The 18,175-nt window shown below is 38.8% G+C and overlaps 1 protein-coding gene across 3 annotated transcripts in view; it reads left to right on the forward strand.

Annotated features, from left to right (window-relative positions):
- The window catches only part of LOC110291812 (contactin-associated protein like 5-2), a 684,470-nt gene that overhangs the window by 139,904 nt on the left and 526,391 nt on the right, over positions 1 to 18,175 (forward strand). For all 3 annotated transcript variants that reach the window (XM_029482787.1, XM_029482783.1, XM_029482788.1), the window contains exon 2: positions 13,324 to 13,428. In XM_029482787.1, the coding sequence (XP_029338647.1) occupies positions 13,324 to 13,428 (105 nt within the window). The remainder of the gene's footprint in view (positions 1 to 13,323; positions 13,429 to 18,175) is intronic.

The raw sequence follows: 18,175 nt of genomic DNA on the forward strand, positions 1-18,175 counted from the left end.
TGATTTCCAGAGTGGTTGTACAAGCTTGCCATCCCACCAACAATGGAGGAGTGTTCCTCTTTCTCCACATCCTCACCAGCATCTGCTGTCACCTGAATTTTTGATCGTAGCCATTCTGACTGGTGTGAGGCATTTCCCTGATGATTAAGGATGTTGAATATTTTTTCAGGTGCTTCTCAGCCATTAGGTATTCCTCAGGTGAGAATTCTTTGTTTAGCTCTGTTCTCCATTTTTTAATGAGGTTATTTGATTTTCTGGAGTCTACCTTCTGAGTTCTTTTTATATATTGGATATTAGTCCCCTATCTGATTTAGGATTGGTAAAGATCCTTTCCTAGTCTGTTGGTGGCCTTTTTGTCTTATTGGCAGTGTCTTTTGCCTTACAGGTGCTTTACAATTCTCGATCTTGCAGCACAAGCCATTGCTGTTCTATTCAGGATTTTTTCCCCCTGTGCCTATATCTTCGAGGCTTTTCCCCACTTTCTCCTCTATAAGTTTCACTGTCTCTGGTTTTATGTGGAGTTCCTTGATCCACTTAGACTTGGCCATAGTACAAGGAGATAAGAATGTATCAATTCGCATTCTTCTACATGATAACTGCCAGTTGTATCAGCACCATGGTGTCTTTTTTCCACTGGATGGTTTTAGGTTTCTTGTCAAAGATCAAGTGATCATAGGTGTGTGGGTTCATTTCTGGGTCTACAATTCTATTCAATTGCTCTACCTGTCTGTCGCTATACCAGTACCATGCAGTTTTTATCACAATTGCTCTGTAGTACAGCTTTAGGTCAAACATGGTGATTCCTCCAGATATTCTTTTATCATTAAAAAGAGTTTTTGCTATCCAAAGTTTTTTTGTTGTTGTTGTTCCAGATGAATTCATAAATTGTCCTTTCTAATTCATTGAAGAATTGAGTTGGAATTTTGATACATTACATCATCTTATGACTTGCTTCTTGACTGTTTACAGTGAAATGCATGTAATCTTCAGTCCCTTGCTATAGTGGTTTGTATATGAATGAAATGTCTCACATAGGCATTTGATCTCTTGGTCCTTAGTAGATAGCACTGTTTGTGGAACTTTAGGAGTTGTCTTGCCCAAGGAAGCACAGCACTGTGAAAGTGCTTTGAGAGCAAAAATCCTCAAGGCACTTCCAAATCTGTCACACACACACACACACACACACACACCTTTATATCTGGGGTTTAGTTGTGATCTCTGAGTTTCTTCTCTCAAGACCTTGCCTGACCATTACCATCATGCTGTTGCTCCATCATAGACTCATTCATCCATTTGGAACATTAAGCTAAAATAAACTCCTGGGTAAATTGCTCTTTCAGTGGTGTTTTAGCACAGTCACACAAACATAACATTAATTTTACTGCATTGTTTTTCTTTATCTCACGAGAAGATGAGCACTTTATGATTTGGTAGTTGTTAAATGTGTGACCATCGGTCACTTCTCTTTCTCTTGATATAAAGATTTGTTACTTTTAGAAACTGATCCATGGAAAACAAAGAAGATCATCAACTTGTCAAGAAATCTTGAGCCAGTCCTTCATTCTGGCCTCCTTATCTTACCTCATGTCCAGGCTGTTTTGTTTGCATGTAGTTTGGCTCATTCTCTTGTCTCTGAATACAAATGCAATTATTTTCTTCAGATTTTTCTGCTTCTTCTGTACTCTCGATATCTTCTAATAGGAAACCTTAAAAAGTTTGCTGATTCCTCTACCATCATACACACATATGCCTCTACACACACACACACACACATACACACGCACACACACACAAAGAGAGAGAAAGAGAGAGAGAGAGAGAGAGATTAAGGCTACAGTTTTCAAATTGAAGTCATAACAAACTTTCTCTTTTTTCCTGTTTTTATTATGTTTTGAATGTTTCACCCAAGATACACCCAAGTGTATCTTGTTCATAATTACCACTACACCCACCTGCCAGACAAATGTGGAGAAGTTGTCCATGGATGTAACCCAGTGCTCTTTTTAACTGGTTTTATATCCTGCTCCTCAGGTCAGAATTCAGGCCAGGTATGGCAGACTCTTTTGTAGAAGAATATGACCTAGGGCAGAACTTGGTGAAGTTTTTGATAATGGTTGTGTCCTCAAAAACAGAGATTTGAAACTACAAATTAGTGTCTTTCATCTCCAGTGCAGTGTTTTTACACTCTAAAGCTTAGTATCTAAAAACACAAACATGTTACATGTCATTTTAATTGTTACATTTTAAGTAAATTATATGTTAGTACTAGAAATACATATAAGCACATCCTTGCTTATGTGCAAGTGTGTATGTTTAAAATATAAAAGGAACTTACGTGACTATAATAATGTGCCAATCAATGGGATGGACCATTCATATGATTGTCTCTTAGTTATCTTTCATGACAAGGCACAGTCTCTCATCCCATTATACACTGTTGTCTTAATTATTTTCTATTACCATGCAGAGATATCATGTCCACTGCAGCTGCTTTAAAAGAAAACATTTTAATCTGGGCTTGTTCACAGTTTCAGAGGTTTAATCTGTTGTCATCATGGGCTGAAATATGGTGGAATGCACACAGACATGGTGATGGAGAAGGAACTGAGAATTCTACATCTGGATCAACAGGTAGCAGGAAGAGACTGCCCCTACTGGTTGAGCATCTGAGAACTGAAAGCCTGCCTCCAGTTAACACAGTTCCTCCAATAAGGCCAAACCTACAGTGAAAAAGCCATTCCTTCTAATAGTGCAACCCTCTATAGGTATGCACCACATTCCACTACCTGGACCCCCATAGGCTTATGGCCATATCTTAATGCAAAATGCATTTAGTCGAACTTCCTAAGTCCTAGTAGTGAATGACCATCGCAAACTCATTTAAAAGTCCACAGTCAAAAGTCACTTCTGAGACTTATGCCATCTCATAACAATATCCCCATGTAAAATCAAAATGAAAGAGAAGATAACATACTTCCAACACACAATGGAACAAGCTATACATTACTATTACAAAACAGGGGAAAGGTAATACAATAAGGAAATGTTGAACCAAATCACTACTGAAAACCAGAGGACAAACTACCAGAACTGATAGGCATACAAGTAGATCAATCATCATGCTAGGATGAAGCTACAGAAATGAGGTAGTCAGCTATGGCTTTGATTTCTCCATAGTATTAGCAATAAGCCATTGATTATTTGCTAAAGGCTCTAGACGTCTTAATGTGAACTGACTTTTCACTGAGAATTATCAAAATCTAAACTATCCCATAGGGAATGGGGTCAGTTGCAATGAAGTAAGTGTGAGGTCCCCATCCATCATGCCTACCTCTGCTCAAATTAAACCTCCTGCCACCTAAGCTAGTTTAAAGCATGCTTGTTACCAAGGTTTAATTAACATGTTAATTTCAACTGATCTCATATGTCTTTTGGTACTTCTGTACCAGCATGCACACACCTACACATACACACATATACACACACACACACACACACACACACACACACACACACACACACACACACTGTATTGTTTTACTCTCATCCTCCACTTACATTTCTCTCCTACTCTCATTATCCCATTACTCTCTAGAGGTTCTTTTTTTTTTTTTTTTAACATCCGTGTCCTTGTTATTTGTTCTGTGGCCCATTCATATTAATCACGACTGTCTTGTGACCAAGAGTTTGAAATTATCCACTGGAGCCTAGTTAGCTTACACAGTTGAAGACAATGCCTGTTGCTTCCCAAAAGTTTATCAGTAGGATGTGCACATTTTGTCATGTGGAATCCTCTTAATCTCTCCTTACATAACTACTTCTCACTATGGTCTTCCATTCTGTGAACTCAACATGTTGATGATTGAACATTGTTATTCGATGCCCTGCAAAGTTATTCTATTTTTTATTTAATTCAGTTCAATTTAATTTTTTAAATGTCATACAAATTGACAGTTTTCTTTAAGGTATTTTCATGCATAGATTGATCATTTCTCTAATGTCTATTGCTCTTCCTTATCTTCTGGGTCCCATCTCTGCGTAAGACCACCAGTATTGTCCCTTCCACTTTTATGTCATATATTTTCTATTACTAATTCTGCTTACTATCTGAAACAAGTAAATCTTAACCAATAAGATCCTTTGAAAATGTTGTCTGACCTTTTTTAAGAAACCAGGAGCTCTGCTCCTGGTTTTAAGAAACAAGTGGAGCTCTGCTCCATTGATGACCCAGTACACAATAGGAGTGTGAGTTTGGTGTACTATTTCTGACAGAGATATCTGATTTACCTTTCTGATTAGTCCTCTGACTCCCTGGCCTGTAGCCCTATCACTGCTGGAAAGCATCATGTTCCCCATGATAAGAGTAGCATTTTGCAAGTCACACTGTTCTGCATAGTTGTCAGGATAGGATATGTCACAACCCTGAGATCTCTTTTAGAATAGACTCTATTCCTTGCGGTCTTCATCCGTTTGATTCACCAAGTCATACAGGGTTGGTCTATAGCCATACATGTTGGAAAACATCCTGAAAGAAATATGCAAAAATCTTTGGTTAAGTTCAATCAAGCCATTGACAAATTAGATTTCAGGACAGAAATTGAAAACAGTTAACTACTGTAGCTGGAAGAGAACAAGCTATTCCTTATTATGGAATGAAAACAAAAGTCAAAAACTATCCACAGGATTTCTGGACATGGCATAACTTTTGGACACATCTTTTTCAGCAGATGTAGCTATCTGCACAAGACCTGTACAAAATTAGCCCAGTCAAACTTCCAGCAATGTTAGTAGAGAGCTCCCAAGTCTCTAACCCTATTGAAAGAGATGCTGTCAATTGCTCTTAAGGGTGGGAGAGTCACTCTCGTGTTTAGACAGAGTTTCACTGTATTATACTTGCTCCAGTGGATGGCACCTAATCCTTGGCCATATGGGAGGCACTAGGTGGACTAGGGATTATAAACAACCAAATAGAAAGTAGATATGAACTTAGGAGGGTGATGGTATAGAGAATGCTCAAGGGAATAGCAGAGAAGGTAATGGTAGATGGATGTGATAATCTACACTGTACAATGGTATAGAACATTAAAAAATTGAAAATTAAAAACCAACAGCAAAATGAAAGCACAACAAGGCTAGGTGTATAATTCAATAAGAAAGCAGTTTAAGGCTAGAATTGTGGTATATCCTTGCACAATCTGAAATAGAAAGAACTACATTCATTTGAGGTAGTCAGTCCATAGGTCTTACTACTCTAGTATTGAAGAGCAGATATAAGACTGACAAAGTTTAAAGACTCATAATGACCCTGGTTGAAAATGCAAACCAGTAAAAAAAAAAAAAAAAGACAGTTTCTGTGTGCATGATGGACATTGCAAGTCCTCATTTTTATGAAAGTCTCCTCCAGTCTGTTTCTACAACTGTTCTTGACATCTCAGAACTCTACTGTTGACAACCCAGGACTTCAGCTGGCTAGTCACTCTACAAAATGGAAAACTGACCTAACATCCTGGGAATTGTGCTACTGCTGACCCCAGACTGAGAGGTACATCACTGCTGATCCAAGACTGAGAGTACATCACTCCAGGTCCACAGCCCTGTATCTCAGGACATGTCATCTTCAGTCTTATATGCAATTATTCGATAGCACAAATTTTTAAATTCAATTTTTAATTTTAAGCAAATTTTTATATTGCTATTAGGAACTGTCCCATGGGCTTTATGCTGACTAATTAACTGATTACCACTGAGACCCTTGGCTCCATGACCTGTTGTTAAAATACAAGAAGATCTGCTTATAGTTGACCTCAGGTTTGTGTCAACTTGAGTTGACTCTACTATCTTCTTGTACCAAATAATCTGGATCTGACTGCCCATAGGCAAGTGATGCAAGGTCATAAGTTTGCATATTGTTACAATGTGAAGATTGAGGGCAGACACAGAAGATGAGTTTCTCGGTGCTGTACTGCTGTACTGTTCTACTTTAAAGAACTTTTGTATTCTGGTCTCTTCATTTTGAAGTCCTTTGTCCTTGGATTTTTATGTTTGAGTAATGAGACAGGAACATATTTAAGAGCAAAACCAGACTAATTGTTCTCATTGTTTGGTAAGTGAAATTATAGGTTACAATGTGAAAAATAAATGAAGGCAATATCCTGAGTTATCATCACTAAGTACCCATAAAAACATGTGAGAGAATTCATACTTTATTACCTTTTACACAAAGTAGGTTGTTACATATTCAATTCAAAGAAGAATTTTATCTTGCCAATAAATACAAGTGAATATCTTAAGCTCCAAATCCCCATATGCAGACTATTTACTGTAATAATCAAGAACATACACACAATGCAATTTAACTTTAGTGCTATCTATAATTCTGTTCATGTTTTAATAACAACAAATAAAATATCTGTTGGCAACAGAAAAAAATGTTACTAAAGCAGCAGCCTCTTAAACATTGAACACTAACTTCTGAAACGCTATGCTAATGGTGCATTTACCCTGCATTCTGTCTGTGCTGTTCCGTGCTGTGAAAGAAGCTCCTTGGAATGCAGTGTTCTTACTTGTGGAGAGCAAGTCATCCCCACCTCTGCAATGTGAAGGGTCAATGTTCCTGAGTGTACATGCAGATCAGATACTCAGAAACAAAAAGATGAATTTCTTCCATTTTCTGTTCTTACCTGTTTATCCATTCTGTGTCCTCCCGCAAAGAGGAGAGATGCTAGGGAATACTGAAGGAGAAACCAGAAAGCAATGTAGATATAAAACACCAGAAAATCCACTGTTACATGTCAAGGATTTCCACTGTCAAGAAAACAACTTTGTTCTAGCAATAAGACATATTTATTGTCTTAGTTACTTCCCTTATCATTGTGACAAAATACACTGGTCCCTGTGTCAGGAGGCACAGGCTTACCAGGAAGTGGAGCTGAGGTGTAACACCTCAAGATGTGCCCTCAATGCTCAATTTCTTGCAAGGAGACTCCATTATCTGAGGGTTCAACAGTCTTCCAAGACACCACTAACACCATAATTCTCTGAAGACATTTCTCATTCCAAACACATTTCACATTAAATAATTAGTTATGAATTATGCAAATAATGGCAGCATATCACACAGAAGTGGTACTTGCCCAGTGGTCATCACTACACAGTGATATACTATGTCCTGCTCCAGGCTAATACAGTAACAGTCCTAGATGGATTTTTTTTTCATTTCTTTTGGCCTAAATCTCCTCAAACATAAACTGAATTCAGATGTCTTTCTGGTTCCATGGACCTAATAATCTTTGAATACTAGAACATGTTATTGGTAGATGTGTCAAATGTTGTGTCAAGAAGGTTTGATCTGTAAAAGCAAATGTGCTTTTGGTCTCGCCATGCAGCCTTGAATTTTTATTGATGTAGGGATGGAAAATTGCTAGCATTTTGCTTTTAAGCAATAAAAGAAAAACAGTAGAAGACTGGAGAGATGACTGAGCAATTACGACTACTTGCTGCACTTGCACAGGATCTGTGTTCAATTCCCAGAACTCAAGTCAGGCAGCTCACAGCAACCTGTTCTTCCTGTTTTAGGGAACCAGTTCTGCCTTCCACAGACACCCACCCACATGTGTACATATACACATAGACCACATAGAGACACATACATACCTAAAATTCAGTTTTAAAAAAAGAGAAAACAGCAAAAGAAAATTAGTCATAAACATTATAATTGAAGCTTGAATTTTAATTGCAGCTGAGATTTGGAAGGAATGTCACAGGAAGGGAGATTTGAGATCTCATTCTGGAAATAGTTTGTTGTAAATTAAGTTATATCTACTTCACAGTTTTTGAAGAATCCCTATGGTCTATCTCAGTACAATGCATTAGAACTGCTCATGATGAAAAGCTGATGTTCACTTCCTGTCCTGGTCAGGAGACTCTGTAGGAAGACAGCATAGAATGAATATATATTAAAGTGGAACTTATAATTTGATTCACATGTCATCTGGGTGGGCAACAATGGCTGTTTTCACATTGGAGAAACTTAGAATAGATACCTGCTCAGACAAAAGGTACTACCATCTGGTACAGGATCCTGGTGCTTCAGCATCCCCAATCTGATACAGGACACTAGTGATCCAGCATCTGAAATCTGGTACCAACATCCTGAAGGATTCTTGGAGAGCCATTGTTGGAGAACTGCACTCCACAGTTGATAACCAAAGATACTGAATCATGATATCAATGAAGGATGGCATCAATAGATTCAGCAACAATTGAGTAGACAAACTCTTGGCAAGGTAGATACGCCTGTCACTAAGGTGCAAAAACAAAGGCAAGTTGGGATAAAGCAAAAGCTTTTCTATTGGACCTTACATCCAAATACTACCAGAAAGTGCAGCCTACATTTTGGGTGAGCTTTCCTGTTTCAACTAACCTAAGAGATTCTCTCATAGCTGTGACAAGAGGTTCAACTGCTAGTGATTCGCAGTAGTAGTAGTAGTAGTATTTATTCCCTTATAGTTCAGTCTTTATCTGCCTCCAAGTTCTGCCTCCTGACTGCTCCCCATCCCATACCTCCTTTCCTCTCCCACCCCACTCAAGAGGATGCCCCCAAGCCCACTCCACCAGACATTCCCACTCCCTGGGGCCTTAAATCTCTCGAGGGTTAGGTGCATCTTCTTTTGCTGAGGCCAGACCAGGCAGTCTTCTGCTGTATATATGTCAGGGGCCTCTATTAGCTTTTGTGTACTGCCTGGTTGTTGGATCAGTGTCTGAGAGATCTCAGGGATCCATGTCAGTTGAGACTGCTGACATCCCCATGGGGCTGTTCTCCTTTTCAGCTTCTTCCAGCTTTTCCCCTATTCAACCACAGGGGTCCCAGATTTCTGTCCATTGGTTGGATGTTAGTATCTATACCTGAATCTTTAAGCTCCTTGTTGAGCCTCTCAGAGGGTAGCCATGCTAAGCTCCTATCAGTTGCCCTGCTTCGATGGACCTATGGAGGTCTTCAGACTGTATTATTTGCAGAGGAGCAGACAAACAGGTGATCTGCTCAGGCAGAAGATCCCAGCCAGACGGGCTCTTAGTGATTCTTGATTCAGCCAAGTTGACCATTAATTCCAATCATCAAAGCTCCTCAATTGTTTGTTTGTTAGTTTGTTTTTGTTTGGTTGTTTATGAAACTTAAAAAAAAATCCTCTCCTGCACTAGAAAGTCTGGTACTGTGGATGATGAGGGAGAGGAATTTCAGTTTGGAGATTATGAGCTACATAGACACCATCTCACAAACAGGAACTCCTTCCAGATCAGGATTCTTCCTATTTTACAGTCTCTAAACACACACACACACACACACACACCACAAGCATGGTGGTGGAGGGGTGCCCAACTTTGGTGAAAACTCTAGAAAACTGAAGAAGCAGAGTAGCCTAAATTTGAAAGGCAGTGTAGTAAGCTTGCTGGAAACCCATAGGAGTGACAGAACAGGTGACATTTCCTTTCCTTCCTTTTCAGACACGATAGGTGTGAAGTCAAGCCAGCCTTGTTATCTCTTCCTCACACACCTTTACTTCCCTCTCTTCTGTACTCCTGTGCTCTTGGTTCACTTCAAGCCCTTAGCACAGCAAAGCTGTCAGCAACACCTGTTCTTTGGAGGGTTCTCATAGCACAGTAGCAAGATCCTAAAAATAAAACTGTTAGATCATTTTTAGAAGGCAGCAGATATCCCCAGAAGCCTGTGCTCATGTCTGCTTATGTGGGCTTCATACTGACTGCTTTTCTTCCTCTTATTCTTATTCCATCACATAGTTTATGGCAGGATATGGCTCAGATGACCTTTTATTTGACATACAAAGAACACTGCTTCTTCCACTTACCTAGATTGTCTTCTGACAATGTCAGGAGGAGCAACAAATCCAGGAATTGGGAACTCCAAGCTCTCATGCCTAGTCTATTTTCTGTCAGGATTATCGGGTAAACATAGAGATGCCAGAGGGAACCATATTCTTCTTCAAAATGGAAGGCAGGATGATCTCTCTTCTTTCTAATTTGAATTTTCCCATTTTTATCATTGTCTTGGGACATGAAATATTAATTCAGCCAAATCCTTAAAAATTCATTCTTGCCGGGTGTGGTGGCGCACGCCTTTAATCCCAGCACTCGGGAGGCAGAGGCAGGCGGATTTCTGAGTTGGAGGCCAGCCTGGTCTACAAAGTGAGTTCCAGGACAGCCAGGGCTATACAGAGAAACCCTGTCTCAAAAAAATAAAATAAAATAAATAAAAAAAATAAATAAAAAATCCATTCTTAAAGCATACCAAGTCTGTGAAGACAAGACACTTAAGTTTTCCTCTGGCCTGTCCCTTGACAGAGATTCATAGATTTGCTGTTAATAAAGTGGAAAGTTTGTTCTTAGAAATGTCATAGGTGGATAAAACCAGTAAGAAACTTAGCTGTTATTGCTGTGAGGGCAATGGATTCTTGGAGATCAGATCCTCCTAAAGCTATTGTGAGGGGAGCACAAAAGGCTGGAAAAATATGGAAGCATCTTGAGCTGTGCTAGTCCCTTATTAAAGCTTACCCTGCAGTATATCTATCTGTTCATACACTTATATTTGTGAATGGTCTGTAAACAAGCTCTGATGGATGGCTTTGTCTTGATCAGATCTATCCCCAGTGCCCATCTCCAGATGGGCAAAAGTGAAGTGATTAGGTCATACCAATGATTTCACATTTCAGGTATGTTAACAAAAAGGTGAAAAATTATGCACTAGCTCTCTTTTCTAAGCAATGTGTCACTTGACCTCACTTCAGATTTTGAGAGAGTACATTCAGTTTTGTTAGAATATAAAATAGCAATGTGTAAAAAAATGAAGGGGTGATGATTCTATAAAACCTGATAAGAAAGGCTTAGGGATGGACATAGCCAGGTGCACGGTACTCATAAAAGTCATCTATGACATATGGAAAAGTTATTTGAGCCAGATAAAGATAAATGCACTCTGTGTATGTATATGAGTGTGCATGTGCGTGTGCGTGTGTGTGTGTGTGTGTGCATTCATGATATAGTGTGCACTTGTACAAGTTTACAAGTACATATGCTTTCTGGTACCTGTCTGTGTCTTTGCAGGTCAGAGGTCAGTCTTGAGCATCATAACTCCAGATGTTGTCTACCTTTTCTTTCAAGACAGAATTTCTTACTGTCCTGGGCTGGAGTACAAAAAAAATCGTTATTCTCAGTGGCAAGCAAGCCCTAGAGATTCATTGTTTCTTCTACCCCATTTAAAAGAGGGCAACATAGCTCTCAGGATTTTACCTAGGTGGTTGAACTCAGGTCCTTGTCGAATAGCAAGCAAAATAAGTTATGCTTCCAGCAATCTCTGTTGTTCTGATGTTTCTTGATGTCAAAAGATACATGAGCCTTGTATTTTGTGTGTTTGTGTGTGTGTGTTTGAGAGAGAGAGAGAGAGAGAGAGAGAGAGAGAGAGAGAGAGAGAGAGAGGAAGAGAGAGAGAGAGGAAGAGAGAGAGAGAAACAGAAACAGAAAAGGGGAGAGATAGGGATTGAACACATGCTGTGTGGTACATATGCAACATTCTACAACAATCCTGTGTTAGAAGTAAGGTAGCCACATGGTCCATGTTTTCCTGCTGGCTTGTCCCATCCCCAGAGACCCCAAGCTGCCACTAATGTTATTCTGATGATTTGCTGCTCCAGCTGTAATGGGCCTCTGTTCCATCATTGTCAAACATTTTTAGATGTGTGTATGTGGAGAGAAACCTAAAACCCAGTTTACTAGATGATTCTTAAACATACTTAACAAACAAGAATTTAAGTCTCACATTTCTAGTTATTTTTCCTGCAATTACCTGTAAAACAGCTTTGGAAGAACTGGCTGGATAAACAATCAAGATCTTATGTAAATGTTCTTTTCACATGTCAGAACAGTTCCTCCCAAATGACTACATAATAGAAAACTTACCTTGAGTAGCACATTTCAAATCTCTTTTGAATAAGGTCTGGCTAGATGTTAGAAGTCATTTTTCAATGTCTCTGAGAATCAACTGTATACAAAATAAAAACAGGAAAAGAATGGTGGGTTGGTGGGGTTAGCTAATTGGTTGATTGCCTGGCCCTTGTTTGCCTTTATCATTCACCAACCCACTCTTTACACACATCTTTAATTTTGTTTTATTATGCAGTATTCTCATTGCTAAATAATCCCCACCCCACCCCACCCCCCAAAAACACATACCAACTTGTGGAAGCACTATAACTCATTGATAACTAAGTAGCCTAACCTGTCTTGAACTGCTATAACAGACTATCTGAGACAGAGTAACTTATAATAAAATATCTTTGGCTAACATTTGTGGAGGATGAGAGGTCTGGTATCAAGGTTGCAGTATGCAACAAGGCCAACATGATAAATCATTGTGTGTCTGAAGGAAAGAGGATGAGAAACTGCACTTCTGAAGCAGTAAAGCCACCAAAAGGCTGGAACTTTCAAAGGTCCATCCTCTTAGTTTGGTTTCATGGTAATTAAATCTCAATGATAGTTTTGTTGAGCACAAATGTTCAAACCAGTTATGTATATGGTATGTGTAAATGTGACGAGCAAGTCCCTCCATCTGTAATCCCATAGTTCTTACTTAGTTTGAACTTGAAGGGTATTACTGTCTTGTCAAGTCATGTATTTGCCCATGGTCTTATCATGTTTAGTATTATCAAAACAGCCTTAGAGTGTAGCTCACCAGAGAAGGCTAGAAAGTTAGCTATTGAAGTTCCTGTCCAGCTCAAGACTGTACAACATCTGAGGCTATTCTCTTTCATATACTGTAACATATGTAAGTAGCACATTTCCCACTTGATTACACACAAGTTGTAATAAGAAATTTCAAAGTATCCTATTTTGATAAACACATTAATTGCAAGGGTTGTTGGAACCTGGGTTGGAGAAAAAAATGACACCCTGTATGAATCTCTCATAGACAAACCACAGACATGCTATGAGCCTTTGATCAAATGTTCAACTAAAGGAAAGGATGGGAAACTGGGTTTTCAACCCAAGCAATTCTTCCTGAGAATGTTTGCTTATGCTATTTACTAGAGTTGTGGGCATAACTGCTTCAGCCTTCATTTTTCTATCAATAAAAAGAAGTCATACCATGTTTGAGGGTTATGAGAAGTAACTACAAAGACACAGACTGAAAAATAATTCCCAACCTTTTCCAGACCAGATGCTTATTAAAAGAGTGTCTACACTGTAAATTTCCTCTTTGTAAAATGTTACTTGCCCATAGAATCTGACCTTTCCTGCTTTCACCATTTTTTTCAGACAATTGTGATGACCCATTGGCCTCTTTCCTCTCACGGAAGGCTTTCTCCAGTTCCTCAGATCTCACTGGAAGTTCCAGCTCAGCTCAATTGAATGGGAGAATGGGTAAGTATTGTGATTAAGCTTGCAATCCAAGTGTTAGCCAAAGACATTGTGAGTGCTAAGGAGAAACTTTCTTGTTCTGTCTCTACAGGAGTCTCATCCAAAGTCACAGTCCAGAAATAAATCTAGGAGGTTAAGTCTATAGCAGAAATACTTCCCATCATGTAATAAATAATCAACATGTCCCTCCAACATTAAGATCCACTAAAGACTTACCTGTGCATTTTTTTCTGTTGTTGTCGTTGTTTGAGGTACTGACTTTGGAACCCAAAGTTTCATGAATATTAGGACATTGCTCTGTCATAGGAGCCAATAGTCATCATGTGAAATTCTTTGAGTGTATGAATTTGTGTATAGACAACATGTGAGTGTATATGGATGCAACATGTGAGTGTATATGGATGCTTGCATGTATGCAATTGCATGATGTGGAAGGGGCTCAGGACAAACTTGAATGCTCTTTTTTAGGTGTCATATAATTTATGAGGAAGGATGTCTCATTATCCTGGAGCTTGACGATTAGGCTGCTGTTTCTGTCCTCCTACCATGCCTGCTTGTTTTTTTAACTTAGGGACAGTGGGATCAAACTCAGATCCTCATGTTTGTATGTAATCATTCCATCCACAGAATCATCCCCAGCCCTATGAATTTCTTTTTTGTTCATAGTAAGAATTATTAGAGGATGTTATATTTTTAAACATTTATTTTATTATGTACATATTATACATCAGCACAACTAGGTACCAAAACATACTTCATGACAAGTTAATAAATGTTTATTAAAATATTTCAATATATTCAATTTTATAGTGAGATTAATATTACTACTTAAAGTATATATTAAATGTACTTAATTAATTTAAGAACATAAATAATATATAATACTACAACATAGAGAGTATCATGGCTAAGAACTTAGTCTGGTAAAACTAGAGTAGTTATACTTGACTTGTCTGTTATGAAAAGTGTACTTAATATGATGTTATATATTTAGCTATATTTTGATATTGATTTTGTGATGTAGAGAGATTAATATAGAAACTAATTTATCTCTTTTTGAAAATAATTTAACCTCTAAAATTTTAAAATCTGATTATTATAAGCTTGTTCTTGATTTAAAATAGTTGAGTGCCCTGGCTAGGGAGATGGCTCAGTGTGAAAAATACTTGCATGAAGGTAGAGGTCAGATCGCTAGAACCCATGTATATGCCAGAAGGGTATGGTAGCTGCCTGCAGTCCTGACACTCAGGATAAATTAACAGATCATGCCTAGAGCAAGATAGCTGGCAAGACTAGCCAAATAGTGACTTCCTCATCTCTAAGCTTGCTGTAACATATCAGGTGAAGAGCAACTGAGTACTACCTCTAGAGTTTTCTTTCTGTTCCCTTGATAAAAGCACTCTGAACAAAGCAACTTAGTGGAGGAAGTGTTTATTCAAGCTTCTGGATTCCAACTCATAATTGAAGGAACCCTGGACAAGAATTAAAAAAGAAATCTGAAGATAGGCTCCTTGTTGTTGCATTACCTCTAACCAAAGATTTCACTTTCTGCCAAAGAAGTATAGTAGAAATTGTGGAGGAGTAGAATGTTGCCTGATGATTTGGTTACAGCCTTAACAAGCTTTTTAGTACAGCATGAAACCACCTGTCCAGGAGTGTGGTGGCCTTCCTACATCTATTAATGATTAAGAAAATTCCCTTAGACATGCCCTTAGGCAAATCTAGTGTCTTAGTCAAGAAGCTTTTCTTGGGTGCCTCCAGACTATATTAGGCTGATAGTTAAAGGTATCTAGGGTAATGCTGATGTCAACTTTGGGCCTCCTCATATATAAATTAGTACATGTGCATCCACATACATTCATATACACATGCACGTGCACACACACACACACACAAACACACACACATACACCCTCTCCTGTGCACACATTTAAACATACCATACACAAATGTATATAAAATTTTGTAGGCAAGTATGCAATAATCATTGGTCTTTTTTAATTTATGCCTCTCAACTGTACATAAAATAGGTGTATTAGGATGACTATTTTATATTTCCCCTATTTTGATTTACCTTTGAGTTCTAAAATGTATTGTAGTTAATTATTGATTATTGCTATTGATTCATTAAACTTCAAAGGATTTAATTTGTTAATACCATATGATTTTTGAATATCAATTCTGATTTATAGATATGTTTTTACTCTTGTAGTTTAGTTCATGATAGATGTTACAAGGTTACTATTATAATGATATTTATAACAAAAAATCAGAGTCACAATTTATTTGAAAATTCATCTAAGAATACAGATTTTTCTCCCTATATTTTTGGAGAAAATGGAAGAAAAAATGCTTAAGCACTGAACATGCCTGTTTTTCTTGCCATTGTTCCCAAAAAATACTGTACAGCAGTTATTTATTTAGCATTTACAACATATTGGATGTTATAGAGAATCACTGTTCTGTCATTTTATACCAAAAATCTTGAACATCTGTAGGTGCTATGAATGTTTCTGGAACTGAAGCTTTAAGATGCCAACAGGCTGTACAATGCTAAAAGGAAAATAAAAAAAAGGCTCATCATAGTACAGTGGAGAGATTATTGATGTAATTACTGTTCTGATACTGGTATGTGATTAGTCATATAAATTAATACCAAATTTTATCAGTTGTTTTAGGTATATTATTTTATTAGTCCATAACAAAACTACAGTCAGTCATTAATTATAACTTTTTCACACCAAATAAAGTTGCTGAACTTCAGAGCAGTTATATAGTTTTCCCAATATTACACAGTAGTAAAATACTTGGGTCCAAACCCAAATCAAATGAATTCAGGATTTAGCATGCTCACTACTGCTGTAACAGCAGATTGGTTCATTAACAAACTACTAGCAGAATCAAGCAGTACAAAAAGGGATGGCAGACAAACAACTCAGCTGGGGCTCACATGCCAGCAATGATACTGTGGGGTTCCATGGGTATCAACAAACCACTTAGTAAGCTTAGATTCATATATTTGACATCTCTGGATGATACCTGTCTTGCAGTATCACCTGGAAAAACAGAATGGAGATCCATGTTGAGAAGAGCTTCCCCACTACAGGACTGAAAGCTGAGAGTCAGGCAGTGAGGTTCCATTTTGATTTCAGGAAAAAAACATATGTTGAGACATTTTAATATAGTTCTAAATGTGCTTCCCAAGACAATTTGTCTCATCTTTATTCAAATTGTTGGTTACCCGATCATCACACTCTGGGAACTCCTTATCCACTTACAGGGATTCTAAGGGTCTAATTTTAGGCCAGTAACCTCTCTACTGGACTGATATTTACTGGAGAGAGTATCTCTGTAATAACTAATTATACCTGCCCTTTTCTGGTTCGTAGAGAGCCAGAGTACTACATCAAGCCAGTGTATGTGAGAGAGAAGACTGCCTCCTAGCTTATCCTTGTTAGACTCCAAAAAGATTTGATTGAACAGAGCTGCAGTCAAGAAAATGGTATGCAGAGATTAGAACTCCCCCCTCTAGCTCAGTGTAAGATATACTGTTAGGAATTTCTGTTTACAGTGCCTCATCTTCCCTTGGGGAATAGCAAACGATGGATCCAGGAAAATTAGAACCCACCCCCACTCCCATGTGTGTGTCTGAATCACCTGCCATGTTTGCTAGTACAGTGCCCAAAACATTATGTAGATGTTTTGTGAGGCTATTGGTCAAGTGAATATACAAAATGTTTCTGGAAGGTTTCAAAATGCAAGCAGAGGTACAAGTCAATAGTTTATGACAATTAAGAAACAGACAGTGCACTTGCCAGAGGAGTCTCCGGACACCAGCAAGAACCCGCACAGGATTCCCCACTGGATCCTAAGACCTTTGGTGAGTGGAACACAGCTTCTGCTCCAATCCAATTGAGCGGGACCTGAGACTCCATTAACTAGGGAAGGAGGCAACCCGGCCTCTGCTGGGGCACAAGTCCCTTCCGGTCCACTCAAGCACTCGGGTGCCTTGCCAGAGGAGACTCCGGACACACGCAAGGACCTGCACAGGATTCCCCATGGGACCCTAAGACCTCTGGTGAGTGGAACACAGCTTCTGCTCCAATCCAATTGAGCAAGACCTGAGACTGCCATAACTAGGGAAGCAGGCAACCCGGCCTGAGGTGGGGCACAAGTCCCTTCCGGTCCACTCGAGCACCAGGGTGCCTTGACAGTGGAGTCTCTGGACACCCTCAAGGACCAACACAGGATTCCCCACAGGATCCTAAGACTTCTAGTGATTGGAACACAACTTCTGCCAGGAGGCAAGTTCGAACACCAGATATCTGGGCACCTTCCCTGCAAGAATAGAGCTTTCCTGCACAGAATATTCTGACCACTGAAACTAAGGAGAGAGCCAGCCTCCCTGGTCTGCTGATAGAGGCTAACAGAGTCTTTTGAGGAACAAGCTCTAACCAGAGACAACTATAACAGCTAGCTTCAGAGATTACCAGATGGCAAAAGGCAAACATAAGAATCCTACTAACAGAAATCAAGACCACTCACCATCATCAGAACGCAGCACCCCCACACAACCTAGTCCTGGGCACCCCAACACAGCCGAAAATCTAAACTAAATTTAAAAGCATATCTTATGATGATGGTAGAGGACATCAAGAAGGACTTTCATAACTCACTTAAAGAAATACAGGAGAGCACTGCTAAAGAGTTACAGGTCCTTAAAGAAAAACAGAAAACACAACCAAACTGA

This window comes from Mus caroli, chromosome 1, assembly GCF_900094665.2.
Source record: "Mus caroli chromosome 1, CAROLI_EIJ_v1.1, whole genome shotgun sequence".
Lineage (NCBI taxonomy): Eukaryota > Metazoa > Chordata > Mammalia > Rodentia > Muridae > Mus > Mus caroli.